The sequence below is a fragment of the Platalea leucorodia genome, assembly GCF_965183815.1.
Source record: "Platalea leucorodia genome assembly, chromosome: 7".
Lineage (NCBI taxonomy): Eukaryota > Metazoa > Chordata > Aves > Pelecaniformes > Threskiornithidae > Platalea > Platalea leucorodia.
This window is the reverse complement of record NC_138829.1, coordinates 17,885,705-17,913,288: the sequence shown is the minus strand read 5'-3', so window position 1 is coordinate 17,913,288 and position 27,584 is coordinate 17,885,705. Positions and strand designations below refer to the sequence as shown.

Below are 27,584 nucleotides of genomic sequence, written 5' to 3'. Positions count from 1 at the left end.
CTGCATAACCCATGTAAACGAAGATCAAAATAGGAGCTTGAAGTAAGGTCTCTTGATTCATAGACTAGCATCATAATGTCCATGAAAGACATACCATTCTGTTGTTTTGGCACCTTCTTCCAAATCAGGGGCAGATATTTAAAAGCTGTTTTCATTAAAAGGTATGTGGGTGCTGTGGGAGTGTGCTGGTTTTGGCTGGAATAGAGGTAATTATCCTCATAGTAGCTAGTATGGGGCTGTGTTTTGGACTTATGCTGAAAACAGTGTTGATAACACAGGGAAGTTTTTGTTATTGCTGAGCAGTGCTTACACAGAGTCAAGGCCTTTTCTGCCTCTCACCCCACCCCACCTGCGAGGAGGCTGGGGGGCACAAGAAGCTGGGAGGGGACACAGCTGGGACAGCTGACCCCAGCTGACCAAAGGGCTATTCCATACTGTATGATGTCATGCTCAGAAATAAAACTAGGGGGAAGGTTGGCCGGGGGCCCACTGCTCAGGGATCGGCTGGGCATCGGACGGTTGGTGGTGAGCAATTGTTTTCATTTGCATTACTTTTATTTCTTGGGGTTTATTTCTCTCTCTTTGTTATTTTCTTTTTCATTACAAATTATTATTATTATTATTATTATTATTATTATTATTATTATTATCATCATCATCATCATCATCATCATTATTATTATTGGCTTATTTATTTATTTATTTCAATTATTAAACTGTTCTTATCTCAACTGATGAGTTCTCTCACTTTTACCCTTCCAGTTCTCTTCCCCCCATCCTGCTCGGGGTGGGGAGTGAGCGAGTGGCTGTGTGGTGCTTAGTTGCTGACTGGGGTTAAACCACGGCAGGGAGGCACACACTGTTGCTGTGAGCTTTGTTTGGCAGTATGCTATGCAGATACAATGTGGTGACATCAGCTTTCTCAGGAGGAATGCTGGTGACTGGCTTCTTGGTTTGCTGCAACCAAAGCTCACTCTCACTTCCAGCTATTGCATCTCCTCCATCTCCTTCCCTTTTAGCTGCACTTGCTACTGTGTGCAGCTGGAGGTGGTCTTCAAACTGACCCTCACTAACTAAAATTCACAAGACTTCTCTGAGGAAGAGGCAAACATTTTTATGCCGTTTTGCAGATGTCACAGAGGAACTGAGGCCCTGACTGAGTAAAAAGTTCCACACGTTTAACTGAAGTGAGCAGGCAAGTGCATGAGATTTACGAGATGGAAGATACTAGGCTTTAAATCTTAAGCACACTTTGGATACGCTCTCTTTATTAGACAACATTATTTCGTCTCTAGTGGTCCTTTGAAAGAGAGCCCAGTGTAAGTCTTCCTGCTGATCAAAATTCTTGAGTTGCTGTGGTCAGGAGTAGGTTATAGATTTGTTCCACATTTTTATCTTATCCTCTAAAGTCAGAGAATGTCAAAATAAGATGTATAACAGGCTCATCTTATCTCTTGTACCTCCTTGCTGTCTCAGCTCTACAACTCTATTCTTAGGCTTCTGTGTTCTAATCTCCATTGGCTGATTTTCCCCAATGTTTTAAAATGTTTCTGTTGTAGCAGCCGTAGCCAAGATGGTTTTTATTGTGTAAGTAAGTGGAAAAGTACTGCTAGTCTAATGAACGAAAACAGATGTCCAAGCTGCCTTAGTGCAGGCACCCTTATTTTAAGGGGAATGACAACAGAAAAAAACGTATGGTAGAATGTCGACCATTTCTGGCAGGTTTAATGAAAGAATAATGCTAAATATTATTGCTAGTTTTGTTCTCCTGTGTCAATCCTTATTGCTTTCCTCTTTTCCCTTTATATGGAACTACTTAGTGAAAGCTATGCTGCATGCCTGGGCTTTGTAACTGGTTTATAAAATCTATCTGTATTTCACGTGTGAGATATTAAAATCTTGGATATAGTGCCTGATACAACGTCAAAGGAGAATTGCCCTCACTGATGTCTGCCTTTTTGTAAGACAGGAGCAACCAGTACACTTTTGTAACTTTTTTATTCTCAAACGTATCTTTATGGTTTACTAGTGGGTGTCAGTGAATTTCAGGACATTCATAATTCTGTGTTTTTCCGTTGTAGGAACGGGACAAATTCTACTTGACGCGCAGTGTCATATTGGAGTTACTGCAGGCACTCAAGTTAAAGTCACCCTTACCAGACATGAATCTGCTGCTGTTGGTGCAGGTACAGGAGATTCTCATGTAATTCTCATACTGATCCTGTCTCGGCCCAGATTCGGGAGGGAGGGGGAAGGCAAGTCCAACATGGTTGCAGAAAGTACCAGCAATGTCAGGGGAAGCAAGAATTTTTTGAATCAAAATCCAGTTATGTTTGTAACCATAGGTGCATACATTTAGACTCCTACACTAAAATTTAAGAAACTAAACTGGGAATCCGCAATTCCCAGGATGATAATGACCTGTACATCATTGCTGATGTACTGAGGGTCACAGAATATGTCTCGAGGTGGAAGGGACCCGTAAGGATCGAGTCCATTGAGCTTCGTACCATGTCCAATGGGGCAGCTGCCCCAGCTGCTGCCTCGTCTTCATATCATAGACCCAGAGCCAGTGAGCAGTTTGTGTGGGAAGGGGTGAACTCAGTTTCTGTCTATTCAGGCAGGCAGTAAGCTGTCTCCAGTCCCTGAAGGCGATTCTCTTTTAACACGGAATTTTCCAGCAAAGAATACATAGGCAATATTTCTGTTCCTTTCATTCTGTGGATGGCTGAGGTAGGAGTTAAGCTAGCTTATTCATAGGAAAATCTGAGGAAGTAAGATACAAACTTGTGAAAAATCTTTCTGTCTCCAAAATGCTGAGTGTGACACTGGCACCACAAGCTGTCCCACAAAAACAATTTACTGAAGCCCATCAATTTTAATCACAGGTAGCGGGTTCATTGTTTACAATGAGCTAACCATTATATGCATTTAGTAACCTTAAAGGACAGGGGACCAGCATTAACAGCACTCCATAAAGTTCAGGCAAGATGTTTGTTATGTAGATCATTCATAATGCTCCAAGCGTCACAGCTCCATTCACTCTTTCCCCTCCCGCTATGGGGCCAAAGCTTCATATAGCTTACTATGGGCTCATTTTCTTTTGAGTATTGGTACATTACTCATAGTAAATAAGTGGTTGCCAGTTGACAGAGAAATAATACTGACAAGTGAAATTATATAGCAGTTAGGATAACTCTGAAAACAATTATTATGCCATCAGTGTTAGGGGAAGAAGTTGAAGTGGGGAAGAATAACACTTGGGTCTTTTTCTTTTGATGGTAAAGGGTTATTTTTTTTAAATCCATTTTAATTTAAAAAGCAGAAATTTGCCTTTTTTTTTTTTTTTTTTAAGCCCAGATGTCTTTTTTTCAGTCCTAGCCAAGACTATCACATAACTTAACAACCACCAACCTCTGTCTGTCTTATGGGTGCAGTGATGCAGCTTGATACCATGTGCATTGGTGTTTGTTGACTTGAACTGACTTTTCCTGTGTTACTGTGCTGGTTTTGGCTGGGATAGAATTAATTTTCTTTATAGTAGCTAGTATGGGACTATGTTTTGGATTTGAGCTGAAAACAGTGTTGATAACACAGGGATGGTTTAGTTACTGCTGAGCAGTGCTTACACAGAGTCAAGGCCTTTTCTGCCTCTCACCCCACCCCACCAGCGAGCAGGCTGGGGGGCACAAGAAGCTGGGAGGGGACGCAGCTGGGACAGCTGACCCCAACTGGCCAAAGGGCTATTCCATACCATATGACGTCATGCTCAGCATATAGAGCTGGGGGAAGAAGAAGGAAGGGGAGGATGTTTGCAGTGATGGCGTTTGTCTTCCCAAGTAACCATTACGTGTGATGGAGCCCTGCTTTCCTGGAGATGGCTGAACACCTGCCTGCCCATGGGAAGTAGTGAATGAATTCCTTGTTTTACTTTGCTTGTGCGTGCGGCTTTTGCTTTCCCTATTAAACTGTCTTTATCTCAACCCCTGAGTTTTCTCACTTATACTCTTCTGATTCTCTCCCCCACCCCACCGGGGGGAGTGAGTGAGCAGTTGTGTGGTCCTTAGTTGCCAGCTGGGGTTAAACCACAACAATTACAGAATAGAGCAATTTTTCTGCATTGCATCATTGTATAGCTCAGTCCTATGGCTACCCCAAAGGGTGACAATCCCACAGTCTAGTCAATCCTGAATTCCTCATTTGAGAATGTGAGCATTCCACATCAGTTTTGGCAGTGGGATTTAACTGGTAAACACTCGTCCTTCACATTGAGTCAATCACCTGGTAGACACAGTAAGCAAAACTCTCTCTTACATTATCTTTATCTCATAAAGATAAAATGATAATTGACTGGGTTTTCATCCTAGCCGTGTTCCCATATGCTGTATTCACTTTGGGATGTATTCATACCTTACACAACAGCACCTAATGTGGATATAAATGCCTTTTATCATGTCTGCCTTTCAGAGGCTGATGAAGTGATTCATATTTCCTGCTATCCAAAGCAGCCAGCTTCTGTTTTTATGCAGTCAGTAGTAAAGAATAGGGGTTGTATTCAGACCATCTGCCATAGATGCCTACTGGAGGCATGATGACTACTTCTCCCATTGACTGTGTAAATTGGCAGCCCTCAGTAGTATGTGGTCTGAATCATTCAACAGCCTCCTGAATTTAAATACCATAGTAACCACTAAGCCCATCTTAAGCACCGTTGTAATTTAAGAAACCTACTAGTAAAAACACATATGTATCTGATTATTTTAATTTTTTTGGTATCATTAATAGAACAAAGTGATTGGTTCACCTCTTTACCACACAAAGCCACTACAATATTAATTCAAATTCTATGGTTTTGAATCCCTAAAGCTGTAGCAGGGTTAACACAGCACCAAATGGAAACGGTTTTAATTTCCAAGACAGTCATGTCCTCATGGATGTGTTAGGCTGTATACAAGATTCTGTACAGACAGTGCACACAGAATATAGAGATTCAGTCAAAATGTTCACAATAGCAAAGGAGCTCAGAGCATTTTAATGATAGATCAGTCGTGGGCTGACTAACAAAGGAATTCCTAGGAATGTACAGTTGACACCCACATTGATCCAGATTACATGGTGCCATCAATGTCACTGGTGACAGCAGTGCTAAGATGAGAGTTAACTTTATCCCACTTTACAAAGAATGAGAATTTTAACCAGATCACCCCAATCATTGCATAGGTGTCCTGAATGATAAAGGGTACAGAAAGTCTGTCTCCTTGATTTGTCCTAGCAAATGAAAGCCATCATGTACATGCTGCTGTTTCATGGGTTTCCATAGGAACTGCTTCTTCACCCAGCATTTTGTTTCCCAGTACTTTTATTCCACTCCCATTTCACCAGCACAGATCTTCAGGATTTCCATTGACTTCAAATTATATTAGTGTCTCATTAGGATTTGCTTGTTCAGTCAGGCTCTAAGGTTCAGTGTATCATCTGATCTGTTTTGTTTAGATGACTCCTATTTTGGGCTGGACCTTCAGCTAATATGTAAATTAGTGTATATCTAGTGGTTCCAGTTTATGTTTCTGTGAAGATCTGGTCTACAAATTACTGGATGGAAGGATTTAAAGTTGCATATAATATGTTTATAAGAATATATATTTTAAAAACTCTGATTGTGAATGGAGGTATAATATAGATAGATTATGGTATATAGATAATTCACTACAGTCAGCAGACATTCCCATTTAGACATTATTCTGCAGCTGTATCTCAGCAGACAATGCTAGCAAGAGGCATGGCAATTATTTGCTCCTTTCTCATCTTTTTGCAGTGTGGGGGTATTTTTCTTTCCTTTGTTCTTTACATACGGCTGACATTAAATCTCTTGTCAGTGACGTCTTAATGTATTACAGTATTTGTAGAGGGAGACAACATAAATGACAGTGAATTGGACTGGAAATGTAAGAAATTTTTCATTTTGAGTTTGGTTTCCCCATCCTCTTTTGACTGCATTGCAACTTTAGGAAGGATCCCTGGAACTGGCATTCTGATGATGAGATATATAAGCTAAAAAAGGCCTAATTATTCATTAGAAACGGAATGGAGATTGTCAGCTGTTTTTCACGTATAAATTAATATCTATTACTTAACCCAAACTCCTCTGTGCAAAAGATGTAGAAAGCTTACAGGAAGCCAGCAGAGGTTGCTTTGGATGCTGCTTCTTATTATTGTTCTTAAAAGAAAATGTTGTCTGAAATAAATGACATTTGTCTTTGGCAAGGGTTTTTTGTTGACTTATATGGTGAGTGTTGTACAATGTCTGTAGCAGTGCACTGAACTCACTGTTGGATGCTAAATATACTCAGCCAGATTCTTCAGGGAATTATGGTCCTTTTTTGCAGCTGATATAGTACAAGGGGACCCTAATCTACACACAAATGGTTGACTGAGAAATCCTTCACACAGGAAAATAACATATCTGTAGTCCGGCAGACCCAGGGTCAGCATTGCTCTTTCTGAGATAGGGTGCATTAGGAGAAAATCTGTCATCCATTTGCCTGAGTCCATTAATGGTCCTTCTTTTAAAAGAGAGGTGAAGAGTCATGGTTGCTGTCTGAACTAAGACTCAACTGTCTTTACTGGATTGATACAGTCCATATCCCTAAGGCTTTCATTTGCTTCCCATGTAATTATTAGAGCTGTGGTACAGAAGAGCACCAGGCCATCTCTCAACTGAAATATGAGTTAGACTCTTGTTTTATTTCCATTTGGCTTATTCTGGTGTAAAATAAATTCTAGCCAGAAGGAGAGTCAACTGGAGCCAGGCCTATGTCTGAGGATACCTAATTAGATGATTATTAATCTAAACTCAGGTATGTCTTTCTAGTATTTATCCCAAAGAACAGACTCTTCGTCAAGACATAAGTTGAGTAGTTTCCAAGTCTTGGTAGGAATTCTGAGTTCAGATTAAATCTGTCATTGAAAGGTAAAGCTCGTGGAAGTGTAACAGTAAATTCTAGGTCTGTAAAGGATATTTGGAGATATTTTCAAGAAGAGCGGTCAGTCACCAAGAGTACCGCTAACACACATGCATCAAACAATTGTAAAATGTATTGTGTAGTCAGTTTCTGTCTCAGTTGTGAAGGTACCACGGTATTCATTTTCAAGAAAGAAAATTAAGGCTTAGACCTTAGTTGGACAGTTGTTTTCTGTCTGCTCTTTCTTAGAAAGTACATTGCATCACAATGGACAGAAATTGCTCAAGTGCAAATACAATATTAGGACAAGTTGTAGGAACAAGCAAATCATCTGCAGGAGGGTGTCCAATGCATTATTGAAGCTTATAATGATTAAATAACAGTGTTAGCAGGTCTAATGTATGAATGATGTGGACATCAGAGATTTTGAGTCAAGGGGTTTGGAAATAAAAAGAAGTGCAAAAAACCCCCAAGGAAAATAAAAGCATAAGAAAAGCAGTTAGAGATATTCTACTATAACAGAATGATACTGACCTTCTCTCAGAAACAGCTTGTATTTTTGTAGTATTGTGGCCTGTATTATGCAGAGGTTATACCACACCATACCAGTATGTTCTCAACTTAAAAATTCATCATTGTAGAACTTAAGTGAAAGTGTTGTAATATCACAGTGAAGAACATGGCATGCTGCCTTATCATCCTCTATCATGATTTACTCTGTAATCAAACAGGAACACGTGATATATGCAAGGAATAGCAAAGATACATATTTTTGCTCATAAAGAAAGTCTGATTTATGATATAATTTTCTTCAAATTGCTTCTGCACAGCATATATTTGTTAATTAAGTACATTAAAGTCAGATTTTTTTTCATTAAAATTAGCTCATTTATAATGGTGTGTTAACTAGGTTGTTTATAAAGAAAGAGAGCTCTAAAGGCAAATTGCCATGAATAAAAGCAAGAAGAGATCTGAACTGATTTTAATAAAGTGCTGAATAACTTATTAGTGTCTTCAGGTTGCTCCAAAAATAATTAAAAAATGACTTGTCTTTAATTTCTTCTTAGTTTGTTTGTGCAGATGCTGGAACAAAACTAGCTGAGTCAACGATCTTGCATAAACAGATGATTGCCTCTATGCCTGGAGTAAGTACTGAATCGAACTCCATCTCTTAGTTTTGTTTTTTAAAAAATGCATCTTATTCAGCTCATTTTGCTTTGTTTTAGTGTTCCTTCCTTTTCGTTTCTCTTCTGGTTGGCAAGGTGTATTGCAGGCAGAGGTTAAGATGCTTCTTCCTTTTTATTAATGTTGGAAGAGTTCTGAACTTGATGCTGCTTCCCTTACTTTCACTGATAATCTTTAGTCATGTAACTGACTTTAGGTGGAGCCTGCGATCAAGAAGTCAATGTGTGGGGAACAGACCAGCTGAATGCCTCAAAAAATGGTAGCAGGGAAGAAAGCTACAAGCCATTGCCTCCGTTCTCACAAAAGATTATCTGGTTAAAGAAGGGAGTTAGTGGTATTTTTCTGGTAATGTATAAGGCATTCATCTCTATCCTGCAGATGAATGTAGCTAAATTGCCAATACTCATAATTGCCTAGGTGCTGAATATGCACCTGATGAATATGTGAGGAAGTAGCACGATTGGAGGTCTTGACTTGTTCCGTGACACATGTGACTGAGTACCCAAACAGATGGATGAGGGTTAGCCCAGGTCTGGTTCACAAGCTGAGGAAAACTCATTTCCCTATATGTGTGTCTCTGTCAGCTTTAGGAGTGACCTAACAGGATCTTTCCCATATATCTTCTGAAGTGTGTGATTTTTTTAATGCAAATCTTTAATAGCACTTTTCCTCCCAACAGAATATTTTAATTTATTCTTGCTTTAAATAGATAGACTAACGTTGGTGTTACAAGGTATGATAGGAAAGCGATCATTTCAGAAGAAATCATAGAGAATCAGACTGCCTGCTACTTGAATGAAACAGAATAGATGGTTGGAGAGAAGTTTTTTGCAACTTAGCGTTATTTTCAGAGATCTGAGTATAGCGTCTTTTGTAATTCTATTATTCAATATTTTAGAACCCATGTGGAATCCTTAGTTCATATAAACTGGATGGAGGATATGCTGACAGGGCTGCCAGTGACCTTGTTTTACTGTTTGTTATTCTGTTGAGGGAACTGACAGGCATAGCATTTGAAAAGCCAGAAGGTGGTATAGTGCAACACCGTGTAGACGGATATTAACATACAAAAATGAGAAGTGCCCAGGTCAGTTGCTTAAAAATAGAATGCTAGCAGTTTTTCAAATTTCAGCCACTAAAACTCAATTATGGCTTAATAATTTTGTGATCAAAACTAAATCTGGTTCATTTGTATACTCAAATAGGGTAATCAGCTTCTGTGCTTCAAAGTGTAGGTAATTAAATAGAGGTCAAAGAGGAGCAGTTTTCCCCTGTAAACTTTACTGCAATGTTTTGCCCTGAGCCTATGACTTTGGATACAGTAGTTTTTGGTGACTTCAGAAAGATACCTAATTAGATAATTTCTTCATTTAGCCCCAAAAGTTAAGCATTGCTTTTACTTGGCCCCTAAGAATGGAGTATTCATAGGTCCCCTTGAATTCAGCTAGCATTATCTTCACTTCAGACTATTAACATGTAAACAGGAGTTTATATGATACTTAGTGGGTCAGCTGTATCACCTTCTGAAAGCTTCTCTCCAGGGTTCTCTGGTCTGTTCAAAGCCTTTATTTAATCTGACAGCTTTGTTCCGTTGACTGCTTTGCGCACCTTGGGCGTATCTTGTACTAGCCAAAGGCCAGATTCGCAGTTCTTGCTGTGTTCTAGGAAAAGGATTATGAAAATTTGTAATGTGGGAATACCATAAGTACTACATTGAGTCCTTTTGTTTTTCCTTTGAGGTCGTTCACACAGGTCGCTTCTCAATGCTTACATCTTTATGGTCAAACTGGAGCAGTTCATGAAGTATTTAATTTATCCTTATAGTCCTTGCCTCCCCTTTTGAAAATTGCAACTAGCTAAGTGCCATTAGAATGGTGTATTTTGAATTATTTTGCTTCAGCAATATCCCAGAAACATTTGTTAGTTTAAAAAAAGAAAAAAAAGTAACACTTAATTTTCAGTGATGTTCATTTTAGTGGTGTTTACACATGAAATACCTGAAGCCAGTCATTTAAACTGTTTTTCCATCATGATTAATGGGAACATAAGGGCATCTGTTCCTGTGACTGAATTTTGTTTTCTGGGATTGTAGCTGATTGGTTCCACTTGCAGAAATGTTCAGCTGCTTGAAGAACTGAGTTGTTAAACTCTCATTGACTTTTTAAGACTTTGATTCTGGACCACTGTAGATTTCAGGATGACATGACAAGGATATTCTTGAAAGTTTCATCAGTTAATCTTTTATTGCTGTCACAGGTAAGAGCATTTTATGGTGCATGAAGAAGCTACAGTGACTGGGCTCTCTTTTTATACTATCGTCAGATAAGAGGGCATATTACAGTAAGAAGAAAAACATCAAAGAATACCTATTCCTAATTAAAGTAATCTAACTAAGAAGTAAAATAAAGAATTTGAGACAGACAAATTGTGTTCTGGTGAACAAGAAACAAAGACAAAAACATGAAAATATTCAAAACCTGGTACTTAAACTTATTTCTTTTATGTTCTAGTGTGGAACAGCAGCAATGGAATGCATGAGGCAATATGTTGGGGAAGTGCTGGATTTCATTGCAGATATGCATACCTTAACCAAATTAAAGGTTGGTTCTGGGCATACATTGGTCTAAAGTGCATGTGCTTTTTTAACAAAAATATGTTTTCTGTAATGAACCTGCATGGGGGAAGTGGTTGGAAGTCTTTGAGGATGACTGACAGGTTTTTTCCTTCTTTTTTAAAAAACATTAGTACTGTTATAGATTAGACACTTCTGGTGGATCAGTAAAAAGTAGCTTATGCAGTGTTGAAATGGAGGCTGATTCAAATGTGGTGAGCACACAGTAAAAATGCAGGCTTGATGTTTCTGAAATGTTGATAACCTAATGATAAGCTTTTCTGAAATGTTGATGATAAGCTAAAGTCATATCAAAATCACTGTGAGAAGCAGTCATGTTTAATATAACCCACGGAAACATAAACCTCCTTGCCTGTACAACTAATTACACTCTTCTGGAGGAATCCTGTGTCTCTTATGGAATCTGGCAGTAGAGTTTTAGTCCTTGTACACCAGCAACTCGGTGATCCAAGGGGAAGTTTGTCAGCTGAAAGAGGTCATTTCATCACTGGGCACAGTCAAGTAGCTGCCAAGCTGCTTTTATGATACAGAAAAACAGCGCTGTCCTGTCCTGGCTAGTACAAATCATATTGCCATGGCGTACGTGCCTGGGCTTTGGCACATGTGGTCTTCTAGGGAAGTTCTTTGACCAAGCTCTTGCATTTGTTTCTAACCTCAAGAGCCACTGCGCTTCTATAACACAGAGTGCATCTGATAATAAAGGGTGTCGATGTCGGTTTTCCTGATAAATCAGTATAGTGTTTCCCTGAAAGGGCCCCTCTACTGCTGCACCAGTCCTCTGCTGAAAGTTACTGGAAAGGCACTGGCGTGTTTCATGCCACAAGTTCATGCAAGCATTCTGTGGCAGGCAAGACCGAATAAATGATAACCTGTAGTGGATTTCGATACTGGAGTTTATTTATGAAACAATGAGATGAGAACTTCTGCCCTGCTAGTTTCTCGCACACTCACTTGCTCATTGTCCGCCTGCCCCCTCCATCCCACCTCGTGCCCCAGAGGGGACGCCTTATTGCAAGTTAATAATACTTACCACGAAGGAAGAAGAATCCCAACTAAACTGAAACTCATGTCTCTTGAAACTCACAGTAACCTTGTTTTAGTGGACAAAATATCCCTTTTGTTAAATTCTTACCCTGTTGGCCATATGCCTTGAATCCCATTGAGTTTTTAAAAAATACTCTAATAAGGGAAGCGGCCTTTCGTGCTGGAGTAGAAATTTACTTCAAAGCACAAACTAATTAATCATTTTCAGCTGAATTGGATTGCCATCCCACTCTATCTTTTAAAGTTATTCACCCATTGCTCTTACAGTTCAGACTGCTTTCAGAATAGGTAGGCAAATGAGTCATGAATGAGGGAGAGAGACATCTGGTTTGCCAGTTCCACAGAAAAACATGAACTTATCTGAAACCAGGAATGGGGAAAATGTATTTATAAATACTTGCAGGTATCCTCTCTCCTGTGTAAAATATTTCTGTAGAAAGCTCTCTGCCATTTGCACTTTTTCCTTCTGCCTTTTCTCCCTTGAACTATAGCCTGATTTTTAGAAATGCTCTTACAATGCTTAAGTATGATAAGATGATAATTTCTAATGCTCAGTAGGATTATTTATTTATTAAATTTTTATACACGGATATAGGTAGTCCTAATGAACTAAAACTTTACCCAGTTCTTTACTTTTATGTTTTGAAATTAGATGAGAAGCTTCCCAAATGTGTAGTCTGGCATCAGAACCAGAAACCAGAAAATCAGAAATCAGAACCAAATGATCTACAGATGATCAACAAACCATGTTGTTTTGATTTAGCCATGTAATACATGAATCTGAGAACAAGATTAATGTAATAGGAGAGTCAAATATGACCATAATTTTATGTATTGTAAAGAATTAGCATTGGCTGTCTTTGGAAAATGAAAAGGCAGTTTTTATTTAACCTGACCAGATAGATAAACTTATTCCGTGGTTCCAACATAGTTGGGAAAATATTTGTAAGCGCTTCTAAGTTTACAAATAGCCAGAATGTTAAACAAATTCACAACATCTAGATTCAAATTCTTGTGAGCTCATTTAATATATTTACTTATGTTACTTGGGTTTTATTAACACAAGTGTTCCTACGAAGCAAGTCCTAAGATTATCCAGCTGTACAATTTCTTACTATGAGTATGTATTATCAACAGCATCTGGACTACCAAACTAACACAAAGAATTCTATATGATTTATACAGCCAATAACAATCCCAAAAGCAAAAGTTTAATTTTGGTTTTCAAATTTTGAAACTTCTACTCTCTGTAGAAATTCAGTGAACAGAAATAGTCAAAGTTGTTTATTCATTTCCAGTGTCTTATTTTTCATGTCTGAGAATAATTTCTTTGAAAGAGGTTAATTATTTTCAGTCGTACATATTAGCATTATAAAAAAGGTATAAATGTTAATTCTAAAGAGAATCACATCCCGGTTTATTGTTTCTGTTTGGTTTATTATCTTTTTTCCCTTTGGGATAGCATTTTAATTGGTAAAGCTCCGCAAGATTTTATTTAGAAAATTGCACCATTTTTTAAGAAGTATAATGTATCTGCCTGCATACCTGTCTATCCTTTTTACCTGCCTGTATAACAAAATTATCAGATATTCATGCTGGTACATTATTTTTTTCCTCTTGAAAGAGACTTCAAGTAAGTGATTTTTGAGAGCATAAGTTGCTGGGGTCAGATACTTATCCAGTATAAAATATTATTGATCCACTGATTTTTCTCCTGTTACAATAATTTAATAACTGATGACCTGGATTTTCTTGTGCAAAGCATATAGCTCTCCTTTAAGCAAGCAAATGCATGCAGCATGTGTTCTGTTAGTCTAGTAACAGAAGGTAATGCAAAGTTAGCTTAATTAGAAATATAGAAGTATCTCAAGAAGCACCAATGAAACATTCCTTAGAGCTGACAAAGCAGGATAATAAGTTATCTTTCCAGCATAAATATTTGCAAGTTTCTTGGTAAAAGGTTTAGCCCTTTTATTTCCAGGGCTTAAAGGAATTTGTAACAGCTGAATAGTGCAACATAGTCATATTGCTGGTGAATGAGTGACAGCTTTTTTCTGTACATGTAAATGGAATATTGCACAGAGAAGGCATTTCCTGCCCAGGTGCTTTCTTGTTAAATGGTTAAATTCTTTCATCTTCACTTAAGCTGTCTGGATGTGCAACCATTAGTTTGTATTCGTCAGTTGTTGAGTTTGATGATACAAAAGGTGCCTATACATTTTTGCACAATTCATATTTTGTGTGGGCTCTTGAAAACGTGGCCCTCTGTGGAAAGATCTGCATCATAAAGCTGTTACTAATATAGAGACTGGAGAATTTTTTAAAATCTGTTTCTGAGTTTTGCTCTGTAGTTTTGTAGACACAGTTAGAGACCCTGAGAAAGGAATTGAAGGGAAATGAAATAGAATATGCTGTTGCTTGGAAGAAGTTAGTTCAAGTGAAATACTCTCTTCGGAGTAGGAAATCAGATCTTTGCCTTGCAGAGTCACATGAAGACTTGTTCTCAGCCACTGCATGAAGACACGTTTGGTGGACATCTGAAAGTTGGTTTAGCTCAGATTGCTGCTATGGAAATCACACGGGGAAACCACAGAGACAACAAAGCTGTGATCCGATATTTGCCTTGGCTTTACCATCCTCCTTCTGCAATGCAACAAGGGTGAGAATGCTTTTCCACAAACAGGAATACTAAAATAAATTAGAAATCTTCACAGAATTCTGTGTTTATTGCCAGATTTCATAGATAAGACTTGCAGTAGGGAATGGCAGCCATGGGACATTGAAACAGCTGGTCAGCAGCTCCCTGATCCTTAAATGAGGAGTTCATCAAGGCAATATTTAAACTACATGCCAACGGGACAGGGGAGGTAACTCCATTGGCTTGACTGATGTTACCCTGCAAATTAACTTGATTCTCGATCTAGATACAGACAGTGAAAAGCACACAGGTACTTGACCAGTCCTAGAATTACAGAAAATATCTTGAGAATTATAGAGAATACAATAGGAAATGTCCTTTGAAATTATGGAGTACAAATGAGTGAGAACTGTAAGTGTAAGCGTATTGATATGATGATAAAAATAGTAACTTCATCTGGTTAAAGACAAGATGATTACACCAGAAAAGTGTTACTCCTTTTTAGATTATATAAGCACATTGCTTTACAATTAGACATTGCACTAGATAGTGGATGAATACTTAAGTGTCACAAAAAAGCATAGTCCCTGCCCTCAAAAGCATGCAGTCCAAATGTCCAAGGAGAGGCTAAGGAAAGTAGAAATTAACTCCACTTGGCCGATGGAGAAGTGGAACACAGTGGAAGTAAGGCATGGCGCCTGCCTCGGAGCTCTCTGTGGAATGAAGAATTTCCTGCCATCGCCCTGTCAGCCGTGTGCTGTCCAGGGGAGCTGAGAGGAGCATTTCCACTTGGGCAACCCTTCTCATCTGATGATTCCTGTGTGAAGAATCACTGTGTATGGAACCAGTGAATCTGTGAATGTTTTAGCCTTTTATAGAGACTGTTTCTTAGACCCTCCAAATATGTTCTGTTGGACTTGTTCATGTTGTTAATGGTACGTCAAGTCCACTAAGTTCTGTGTGGTTCTAGTCTTCCCATAAGCCGTACCAGTGATCTGTGCCTCCAGCACACTGAGACTGCATCTGCCTAGTGTGCATAAGGAGACTCCATATTTTGGGGAAAACCAGAAAACTTAGCATCATTGTAAAATCCACTCTTTCTTGACAGGCCCAAAGAGTTCATAGAATGTGTCTCACACATTCGTTTGCTGTCCTGGCTACTTCTGGGGTCTCTGACACACAATGTTGTCTGTCCAAATTCTCCATCATCTTGCATGCCTATTCCACTGGATGCGGGTTCACAAATTGCTGACCACCTTATTGTTATTCTGATTGGGTTTCCAGAGCAATCAAAGGTAAGGGATTCTGTGTTTTAAGTGGAGATGTGTTATATATTGGCCTTATTATTGGAAACATTTATTTCTTCGTAAGAAAAAAGGAGGGATAAAACCTTATTGAAACCTGTGATCTAGGGAAAGAAATCTCTGTAGTTCTTCATGCATAGAAAACTGGTGATGAAATCACTATAATTACATTTGAGATTCAACTATTTCAAAGTATCTCAGCACAGGAGTGAGGAAGGAAAAACTGAATTCCAAACTGAAGCTTTAGCAATGACCATCTCTGTAGCAAATCTCTAGAAAGTTATTTATTCTAGTTGTATAGTAGAATTGGATAACCTGTAAATAATGTTATGATCGAAAGTTAATTACAAACAGTGATGGTTCAAGCACAACTTTTTTCACAAGGTGCTCTGTGCAAAAAGAGTTATTGCAAATCATAAACCATTTGTGGCAGTAGTTTAACACAGATATAGCAGCACTCTGACACCAGCCAGGTCTTTATTAGCAACAAAAGCAGGATGATCACACATTCATCTTGTACGTGAAATCCCCCTTTCTTTCCCCTCACCCAGCCAAGACACTGGCGCTTCCCATTCATTTCTTTGGCCTTTTTTTGCTCTTTCAAATACCTCTTTCCAGTTACCAAGCAACCATTGCAATGTTTGGTGCAGTCATACTGCCACAGAGCATGAATCACTGTTGCACTTTGCAAACTGAGAAAACATCTCTGACCAGAAGCATCTTTCTCGTAATGAAGTAGTTAATGTCCAGCACTCCTGGCGGTTCAGATGCTGTGATATGTAACACATATTAGCAAAGAGCCATGCTTGAGTATGGAAAATGAATTCTCTGTTAGCTTTCCAAAACTCACTTTCCTTGACTGTGAGCAGTTCTGTCCCAGCATGGTAGAAATGGACAAATTAACAGAACAGATGTAAGATGATGTATTTTGTACGATAGCCTTCCTTTCAGGTGATCAGAATCTGAATGACTTACCCCAGCAACATCTTTGAAACGCAGTCGTACATGCCAGAGCCTCCAGGCCTTCCACAGATTGCACTGGAGTTTTCCATCAAGAAAGTCTCAGAACTAGTCCTGAGTAGCTGTTCTGCAAAACTAACCTTCTCTTTAAAGGGTCTGGCCTTAATGCCATACACGAACATTGCATGGGAGTGTGTATTTGCAAATGCAGTTTTTAGTCTGTAAATATAAACAGTTTTTAAACATGGAGAAGATGTTACCAAGTGTACTTGACTGGCTAGTTCCTAATGGGGGGGAAACGTGGGGAAGTGAAGGGCCAGACTGCACAGTGGGATGCATGACAGAGGAGTGCTTTGATGAAAGCCTCTGCACTGTGTCCCAATACACTTATTTAAATAAACATTTTCCTCTATTTTCTGTTTCTACAGACATCTGTTCTGCACATGTGTTCCCTCTTCCATGCATTTATATTTGCTCAGCTCTGGACAGTGTATTGTGAACAAACAGCAGTAGCTCCGACAGTCCAAAATCAGAACGAATTTAGCTTTACAGCAATCCTTACAGCCCTGGAGTTCTGGAGCCGAGTGACACCTAGCATCCTACAGCTAATGGCACATAACAAAGTGGTGAGTCAGGTGCTCTGTACAGATTTAGCACAGATTAAACTCAGAGGGCTTGGCTGTGTTTTGGTGTTTCAGTGGAATACATCGGACTATGAATAATGTCATAAAGCAACTTTGATGCTTTTGAGAAATTAAAAGGAAGGCTAATTACTAGTGGTTTAACCTCGCAGTGAGCCTGAAACAGGATCTAGCCAGGGTCTGCCTGAAACAGAATCAAGAGCTAGAGTCACTGCTTGTTGGATTAAGGGCTCCCTGCATCAGGTCTCATTTTATGTATCTTCCTGCTCTTCACAGTGTTCCTGTTGTTTCGCCTGGCTCTGCCTTACAGGAGCAACTAAGTGTTTTAGGATAATTCCGTGAATATTCATTTGAATATTTTTTAGCATGTGATGGTGAAAAAATACATAAATGCTGACACTTGACTACTCATAACCCATTGGTTACTCATCAAAAATAAGCTACATAAATATCTCTGGAAACATTTTTGAGTAATGAATGACTTGAAGGAGATATCTCTAGAGACAAGGTTTGAAAGGGAGATGTTCATTCTGTCCAGAAATTGCCCAGACCATTTTTTGGAAATAACTTTTAAGCATTTATTTATCTCAACTACTCACTGCTGTTGGAGCAGCTTTGTACAATATGAACCCAGAGGGGTCCCAGCAGCCTTCTCATAGGTGCTACCTTTGCTTCCCATTGACTAATGATTCTCTGCAGGATTAGGGTTTAGAGCTTGTTTCTGATGGGCAAGATGTATTGTGTTTTGCACGTCCCAGAAAGTCATGACAAGTCTGTCATGACTTGTCAAAACTTGTTAACTTTAACTGAGATGGTAACTAGTAGTTTTGGCTCTGGAGAACCTGATACAAGCTTTGAGTGAGAAAGATTCTTTATATGTGGGCCAGTCCTCTAAGTCAGGTGCTCTTAAGGTTTGGGATTTTCATTCTTTGGTTGGGTTTTTTTTCTTTTTTAAATGGAGACCTGCTATCTATATGGAAATTATTTTATGTAATTCCCTTTTCCCCATGTGAAACATCTTCCACCCCAGGCAGGTATGGACCTTTGCCCTTTCAATTGTAATTGCATGGGCTGCACTTGAATGTCTTTGAACCAGTTGCTATTCCCTTGTGTCTTGTCCATATCAGGCAAGGACCACCTAAAGCTGTCTTTGATGATATTGTAGCCTCTGATATCTAGTGAGATCTCTGTGGTTGACAAGCCACTGTTGGGAGCAGTAGTTAATGAAGCTCCATTTGAATGAAAGGGAAATCATAGAATCATAGAATGCTTTGGGATGGAAGGGACCTTTAAAGGTCATCTAGTCCATCCCCCCTGCAATTGGCAGGGACATCTACAGCTAGATTGGGTTGCTCAGAGCCCCATCCAGCCTGACCTTGATTGTTTCCAAGGATAGGACATCTACCACCTCTCTGGGAAACCTGTGCCGGTGGTTCATTACCTTCATTGTAAAAAATGTCTTCCTTATATCTAGTCTGAATCTACCCTCTTTTAGTTTAAAACCATTACCCCTTGTCCTATCGCTATTGGCCCTGCTAAAAAGTCTGTCCCCATCTTTCCTATAAGCCCCCTTTAAGTATTGAAAGGATGCAATAAGATCTCCCCGCAGCCTTCTCTTCTCCAGGCTGAACAACCCCAGCTCTTTCAGCCTTTCCTCATAGCAAAGGTGTTCCACCCCTCTGATCATTTTTGTGGCCCTCCTCTGGACCCTCTCCAACAGGTCTATGTCCTTCTTGTACTGAGGACTCCAGAGCTGGACACAGTACTCCAGGTGGGGTCTCACCAGAGCAGAATAGAGGGGCAGAATCACCTCCCTCAACCTGCTGGCCACGCTTCTTTTGGTGCGGCCCAGGATACGGTTGGCTTTCTGGGCTGCGAGAGCACATTGCCGGCTCATGTCCAGCTTTTCGTCTATCAGTACCCCCAAGTCCTTCTTGGCAGGGCTGCACTCAATCCCTTCATCCCCCAGCCTGTATTGATACCTGTATTGATATAGGATTGCCCCGGCCCAGGTGCAGGACCTTGCACTTGTCCTTGTTGAACCTTATGAGGTTCACACAGGCCCATTTCTCCAGCTTGTCCAGGTCCCTCTGGATGGCGTCCCATCCCTCAGGCGTGTCGACTGCACCACTCAGGTTGGTGTCATCTGCAAACTTGCTGAGGGTGCACTCGATCCCACTATGTCATTGATGAAGATATTGAACAGCACTGGCCCCAGTACGGACCCCTGAGGGACACCACTTGTCACTGTTCTCCATCTGAACATTGAGGCGTTGCGCAAGGCTTCTCACTAGCCAGTTGTTTAGTCAGACACAAAGGCTTCTTGTCAAGCCTTAGGACAAGAATATGACCTGGAAGTCCCTAGTTCCAATCCTTATTCTGAAAGTATCTCATTATGTGGCTTTAGTGCAAGTTATTAAACTCTCTGCCTCAGCTATTGCTCTGTGAAATGTAGATAATAATACTTGCCCGTCCCACAGGGGTGTTGTGAGGTTAATTAGTCAGTGTTTGTAAAGCGCTTTGAAGATGAAAAGCACTACGTAAAAGCTAAGTTTGTTATTATTGAGGGGAATTTACACATAGTTCAGACAGGCGCTGTAAATACTCACTGCTGGCTCAGGGTATTTGTCTTGTAGCTATGAATTTACACAATATAAAACATAAAATGCTGTCTACTACCAAATAACTGATATTCGCATCTGTCATAATTCATGGTACAAAATGAAAGAATTATGGACTAGCTGCCAGTTCAGAACAATAAATTGTCTTTTGATGGGGTGAAAAAAGATGGGTTCTGTGGGTATGTTAATTTTCAAAGATTGAGTAAATAAAAATATCAGTTTCTGACACTGATTGATGAGAACTACACAGCAAAGGCATGTAAAAGGATTTATGACATCTGAAGAGAACAAAGCTGAAGGCAACTTGTTTTGATGTGTGATACGAATTAAAATACATCAAGCACTTTGAAATATTTAACAGATAGGTGTTGCCACATCAGGGGAAAACTAAATAAAGAAAAATGTCCCTTATGTGCTCATGTAATATTTAATCTTATATGTCAGTGGTTAATAAATGCACATCTAGTGATTCAGTATAACTGCCAAGCAAATACAGGAAGATTCTTTTTTAGAGACTGTTGGCTTAGCTTACAAAACTGGTATGCTGGACACTAATTTGGTTTTATGCCTGTTTTTTTTTCAAGATGGTGGAAATGGTGTGCCTGCATGTGATTAGTTTAATGGAGGCTTTACAGGAATGCAACTCTACTATCTTTGTAAAGGTAGGTATACCAAACCATGAATATTTAGTTAATGATGTTGCCTGTCTATTGTGATTTCTAGACATACTGTCCTCTGCTTCCCCTCCCACTCAAAAAAAGAAAGTGGAAGAAGCTGAGGTTGAATGCTAATGCAGAAATAAAACCTAGTGAGCATAACAAAAAGTAAAATCTCTGGTAAGAAGTAAGACCAGACCATAATCTCAAATCCAAGTTCTGATTTTTTGTAAATGAACTTCTGATCTACTTCCTCTTTATATTGATGCAATGGTCTTATTCCTCTAATAGACTCAACTGGTGTCACTGACTTTGAGAACCTCTAGGTACTGTCTCAATTTTCAGCCATCCTTTAACTTTTAATCATCATATGTCCTTTGCAGATCACCTCACTGTTCTGATCCTCACATGCTTTTAGATTGATAACAAAAACTACGTGCCACAGTGGTTTTCTTCTTATTTTATGCCTACGTGTCTGAGTTACTTAAATATATTTTGATAGTGATTCTTCTTCCCCTAGGATGTGTAACAGGGTATTCTTTGGTTAGAGAATCAAATCCTGCATGCTCCATTCATGTAACATTCTCTTTTTGGAAATCAGTAGTCAGACTCCTGTGGGTCACCACAGCGTTTTCAGAACAGATTCCCAAAGGACTGGGGTAGGCTCACAAGCATAAATTGATTTTACTAGCCTTTTTTTACTTTTTTTCCCATTGCATTATTCTGAAGGGAGTTTTCACATAAAATATCAACAAATCAAGTAGTTAAACACACTCTGAATCTAACTGAAATATGTTAGTTTATATAGTGCTTCTGTTGCCATAAAGGGAACTTCTGACTGTTGTTTTACTCCAGTCTTTTATGGTCAAGCAGGAGTTGAAAATAAAGTAGCTAAAATTGAAGGTCTTGATGTCAACTGGCATGAAAGTATTCACACTCATCATAAAAATACAGATTTATAGTCAGTAATGCCTTGATTTCACTACAGAAACTCTGTCACTATGGGATGTTAAAGTGATCATGGCTGTCCCTGGAAGACATATGGGCTTCTCTTTCAGCCAGTCCAGGATGTGCAGAATTGGACAAGGATGAAGAATGGCTGTGAAAACAGAGGCCTTTAGGGCCAAATCCCTGTCACAATTAAAATGAATGCTTTCAGGGAGTTATATTTGAGAGTATATATCAATAATATGCTAAATCAGGTTAAAAGGACGTTGTTACTACAAAATCAAGCTCATAAACCTGTGAAATTCAGAGTTAAGGTGCTAAGCTTTCTTTCATGTTCAGTGGATGAGAGATGGAAGAGAAGAATCTGGGTGACCAAATCCCCTTTACTCAGCCCTAAAGTGAAATCCTGCAGGAACAATATACATACGTAATAGCATTATAGGATCCGTAGTCCCAGGTTACTAATTTTTTTCAAAACTAACTAATTGTAAGAATATTTATTGTAGGTCTGAAAAGTAAGTGTCATGATTTGGGGAAAGACTTACTGTATGTTTGAAGTCCTTCAAAGAGGCAGAAGTGTAAAGCTTATTCACACAGGAACCAGTGAGTGAGTGGCATCTCTATAATTAAAAAAAAAGATCAACTTTGAGACTGTCTCTTCTTCAATGGCATGAAGAAGATGGGAACTTTGTTACTCCTACTTCAGAAGTCTGCAAGCATGACAATTCTTTGAATGCTAGTTGACTGGGCAGTTTTTTGGTAGCTTGTTTTATTCTAGACAATCTTTTATTGCTCTGCCTTTGATAATCAAACAATTTAATCTTGTGCTTTAAAGCTTTTTTTTATTTTATTTTATTTTAGATGTAAGCCTGTCAAACAAGGTGTAGTTTTCACTGAAGGAAAGGCCATAGTGTAGTGAGAGAGGTTTTTTTAAACAGAACATTCTTAACACTCTTTCAGAGATTCATTCAGCAAAATTAATTTCCAATGACTTCCTCTTGCAAGTGAGCACAGTAGCACTGATAAATCCTGACCATTTATCATTCATATAATTATATTTACTGCAGTGTCTTTTATTCCATCTAAGGAATCAGATGTTGCAGAAACTTCATTTGTTGATGAAGTCATTGCATGATTCAATACCCACATATTTTTAATGCACCAGAAGGAGAAGGTGGTGCATGTCACATGATGCCAGGTGATTTATGGGACAGCTATCTTAGGTGTCCATTTTCTGTATGACAAGTGAGGGGAAAATATGTCCTAAAACAAGAGACAAAGAGAGGACATAAACAACTCAGCTCTCCTTCACTGAAAGAGCTTTCTTTATGCCCAAGATAAGCACTCCTTCATCTCCTCCTTGTGTTGGTGCTGTGAGGTTACCTCCTGGTACTGTGTTGGCTTTTTTGCTACTAAATTAAACACTGGTAGCATTGAGACATGTCTTGATTGCTTTGTATAGTCTTTGAGCCATTCCTTGTATTCTCAGAGGATATTTTTTTGGATCTGATGTTAGACTTTCTTTACCAATCTGGTGAGGAAAACAAAGTTTCTTTCCTGTGAAAACATTTCAACCATTATGTATTTATTTTTCCAAGTTGGAGTGAGAGAGAGATACGCATTTACGTAGATGCACGCATAGCCACATATATATTTAATTCATTGTATTTTCGTCTGAGGGGAAGTGTTCTGCTTTAGGAGGGCTGAAATGAAAGTGTTCAGCTTTCCTCCTGTTTTTCTGTGTCAAAGGAACTGGGAAACTAGCCATCTCAGGACAGCCATTGATGATGGACACCAGCTCCTTGCTGATCACAGCTCTCTGTCTGACCATCAGATGTATTTCTGAGGAATTTGGGAGCCTACAGTAGTGAAAGGAGCAGCTCAGCAAACCACAACGTCTTTTCCACAGACCCAGGGGTTTTAGGCAGCTTCAGCAGCTGCTGGGTAGACTTCTAGAGAACTGGGCAGGCAGCAGAGTTGGGGAGCCAGAAGAGCACAGTGTCCAACCTGTTTTCCAGGCTGGTTTCCATCAAAACTTGCACTAGAATGAACATAATTCTGTTAAAAATATAAACTCTAAAAAATTGACAGTGTCTGACAGCAGTCTGTTCTTCCAGCTGTTCTTTCTAACTAGCTTTATGTATTCTTCCTTTGTGAAGAAAAGGCTGGCTGGAAATTAGGTAATAAAACTCAAGTGTTTCAATAAAAATGTCTTCTTGTCTCATTCATCTAACGGGCAGCTGTAGGAGTGGAGGGTTTGCTTGCTTGTGCCTGCAGCAGAATGTTTTGTTTCCCTAAATGTGTCCAGACTCTGGAAGACAGAAGTGGCGCTGGAGGACAATGATCTGTATCTAACCTTAGACCTCTACAGTGTAGGTATCAATATGACCTAGTTTCCGTGAGTGCCCTTTATAGTCAGTGGAGATAAACAGGTATTTTTGGACATGATTCATCTTGATCTATTTTAGATATCTGCTTTGGGACAAGACAAACTGGATGTGAGAAGTGCTTGATTCTCTCAGCTGACTGTAAAAGATGTCCAGTGAATTGGTTCAGATGCAGAGGGGTACCCTGAGTTTTCTGCCTAGCTTCCCTCCTTGCTTCACATACTTCTGACACCACTCCTGTCACCACTGGCTAGTTCCATAGGAACTTCATTAAGGCTGGATGAAATTTTCAGTGACATTTTGTTGATGGCAGTGGGGCATGGAGCATGGCTTCTCAATATGCTTACCTGGTCTCTCCTCTCCAAAAAACACATCAGGACTTGTGGTCACTGGATCTCATTAAGCACTTCGTTAGTGTGAGAGCTCACAGAAGGATGCACAGAACTCGCATGTCTGCTGCATCTGGCTGCATTCCAGCTGTTTTGGCATTCATCTATTTGTAAATGCTGAGGTTTGAATATGGTTTTTCATGTGGTAGACTAAGTAATCAGTCCTGACAGAGCTGCATATGATTCTCCAGCAAAACAGCACTGAATTTGAAACAATTATTGTTCCTTGCACAAGGGAAACAGCACTTTATCTAATGTTGTCAATAGTGATTAGGTTTAACTTGCAGCTCCCGGTAGCATAACTGGCAAATTGCAAATTTTAATGCTATTTGGAGGAACATTTTAGAAGAATAACCTCAGTGGTTAAATTAATATTGGAGAACATGAATACTTTTGCTAGAAATGCCTCTCTGTCTTCCATAAGCTTGTCATGTTATACTTACTCAGAAATAAAAGTTCTCTGAAGAGCAGGAGACCGAAATAGATATCAGTCCAGTCGTGGGTGACAGATTCGCAGACCTCCTTGCCTTGTCATTCTGGATAGTTAGAGTTTTTACCTGTGCTCCCAGGCCTATAGGTCACATTCTGCAATGAAGCATTGATGTGACTAGCGGCTTATAAAATGCTGGTTATCATTTAAATATCTGGCCTATTATTAGGAACTTCTGCTGCATGTTTTTTCAGTTCTTGATGTATACCTTGCCATGCAGAATGTTTACTGTATTTATTCCAGTATTGCTCACCTGCACATACAGAAACACCCTCACAAAGGAAATAAGAAGTGATTTCCTTTAACAAGTTTTTATTATGTACTCTCATCGTTGCCTTAAACAGGATATCAGTAATTGCTATTGGTGATTCATCAAGCTGCAAACGAGGGAAGCTGGCATCTTTACCTCTGAGAGTTACCTGCCCCAAAACATATGCATAATTTAAAAATAACCACATTTTCAGATTTGTGGTTCAGGCTATGTCCATTCGGACAGCTAAATGCATTAGATAGATACACTCTTCTCTGTCTCACAGTAACTGGAGCATGTTTACAGTCACTTGTATAATAACAATATATACCTCTCTTACAGCTCATACCAATGTGGTTGCCAATGATACAGTCAAATCTAAAGGTAAGTTATTTCTAGTACCTTATCCTTTTATTCTTAGTGTTACACATTTCTGTAAATTCTGAAAATAGGATCACTAGATGTGGTCTCCAGACTTAAAATAGATCACTGTAGCATATCCAGACGCACTGGATGGCTCAGCACTGAAGGTCTCAGGTATGAGCATACACAGAGCATCATCAGCTAGGATGCTTGTCCTGTAGTCAGCACTGCTCTAGCTTTCCCTTCTGAAACACTTTCCTCTAACCAGGTTCTGCAGCAGGGCCTTTCCTTCCTGTTTACTGAGATTGGTTGTGGTTTTCTTGATGTCTTAGGCTTGAGAGTCCCCTGGCAAATCAGGATTGGGACTCTTGACCCGGGAGATGGACTTTGGTTCTATAGCAGATATTGTGAGCCTGCTTGCTTGGGTGAAACTGTGCCAGCTGGCCCTGTTTGTGAGAGAGAGCAAGGTGGATCAGTGTGGGTTGCCAGTCAAGAGAATTTTGGTGATGAGAAGTGTTGGAGTTGGTCTCAGTATGGAGTTGTTTCTGTACATTTGCCTTTCATGGCAACACTACAGTGCAGGATGCGGAAGAAAGAAACGTGACACTGCAGCAGTGGAGGAACTTTCCCTGAGCAACAACCACTACCTTTCACAGTGCTGTATTAATGTATGTATTAAAGGAAAGAAACTGAATGTTTTGCATTATTTCAACAGCATTTATCTGCTGGACTCCAGCTACGCCTCCAAGCCATCCAGAGCAATGTCAACCATCACAGCCTAAGGATGTTACAGGGGTCAGGACAAATGAACAATAGCTCATCTGTGCTCCGCAAATGGCTACAGTGTACCCAATTTAAAATGGCTCAAGTGGAAATTCAGTCATCAGAAGCTGCATCTCAATTTTATCCTTTATGATTCATGTAATTTGTTCCAAATGTTCATTTTTAGCCTAGCAATAACAGGGTTAGAGCTGTAAAAGACCTTTTGTATAAATCAATATACAGAGTATATACTGTATCTATACTTTTTAGCCTAGGACAGATGGTGGAAAAGCTTATAATGGGTGAAGCTAAGAGCCTGATCCTGCCAGTCTTTAATTACCCTTACTCAGGATCAACAGGTTCTCAAGTCTTCATTCACGAACATGTTTTTGCAGGATTGGACTCAAATCTATCACATTGTACATATCTCTCTGGTCATTGAAATATCTTGTTCTTAAATGTTTCTTTACATTATTTTTGAAGCTAAGACAAAAATCACTTTTCTTTAACTTCTATTTTTTTTAAAAATAGAATTGTGGGTATTCACAAACATATGGAAGTGCTATGTTGCTATTTTTTGACAATAACAAAAGAAAACAGGGTTTCTAGGAACCTTTATAGGAGTTTTGGGGGGGGCTGTCTTTTTTTTTTTTAGATTCACAGCTGGCAATGCAATAAAACCTGTCACTATAAAACAGTGATGTTCTAATGAGGCTTTTTGTCATCATCTTCTGGGAAAACAGCAGCTTGTAAGGAGAGTTATTATAAAGTGCACTTAGAAATTAGGTTGTTAAACTGTGCCAATTCATTTGTCTTTTTCTCAGTACTGTTTTCCAAAACTGCCAAGTCTGATTTATTATTTTTTGAAATATTGCTTTTACTTCATTGATTCTGTGCTGCTCTTGTTTGTAGGTTTCATAGAAGCCTCTTTAATTTTGTGACTACTGTATTGTATTCTTCTGTCAATACTTGTATACAGTGCAATTAAAAATGGATATCCTAGACCTATTCTTATTGATGTCTACAGAAATTATGTTGCAGACTTCAAGACAAGCATGAGTGGACCTGAACTTTTGCATAATGTTATTTACAAATCACAGCTTTTGTACACTATGATGTTTAATAACAGATGGATTTTAATATCATTAAGGGACTCAGCCAAAGCCCATTGGAATCTAAGGAGACTCAATTAATTCAGTGGATTTTACATAAAATCTGGAGAGCACCATGATTTACCACTTCTTGTAGTTAATACTTAAATCTGTGCAATCACAGTTGCATTTTCTGTATTTATTTCTGTAATGCACTGATTAGAAGAATAGCAAACACACGTTTAAGTTGTGTATTAGAAT

At 39.2% G+C, this 27,584-nt stretch overlaps 1 protein-coding gene across 3 annotated transcripts in view; it reads left to right on the top strand.

Annotated features, from left to right (window-relative positions):
* UNC79 (unc-79 homolog, NALCN channel complex subunit) overlaps positions 1-26,386 on the top strand; it is a gene marked incomplete at both ends in the record, with an annotated part of 115,034 nt that extends 88,648 nt beyond the window's left edge. For all 3 annotated transcript variants that reach the window (XM_082316844.1, XM_082316843.1, XM_082316845.1), the window contains 9 exons: positions 2,082-2,186; positions 8,030-8,107; positions 10,658-10,747; positions 14,307-14,482; positions 15,570-15,756; positions 17,154-17,351; positions 20,572-20,649; positions 25,450-25,491; positions 26,186-26,386. In XM_082316844.1, the coding sequence (XP_082172970.1) occupies positions 2,082-2,186; positions 8,030-8,107; positions 10,658-10,747; positions 14,307-14,482; positions 15,570-15,756; positions 17,154-17,351; positions 20,572-20,649; positions 25,450-25,491; positions 26,186-26,386 (1,155 nt within the window). The remainder of the gene's footprint in view (positions 1-2,081; positions 2,187-8,029; positions 8,108-10,657; positions 10,748-14,306; positions 14,483-15,569; positions 15,757-17,153; positions 17,352-20,571; positions 20,650-25,449; positions 25,492-26,185) is intronic.
* Between the last annotated feature and the right edge of the window lie 1,198 nt (positions 26,387-27,584).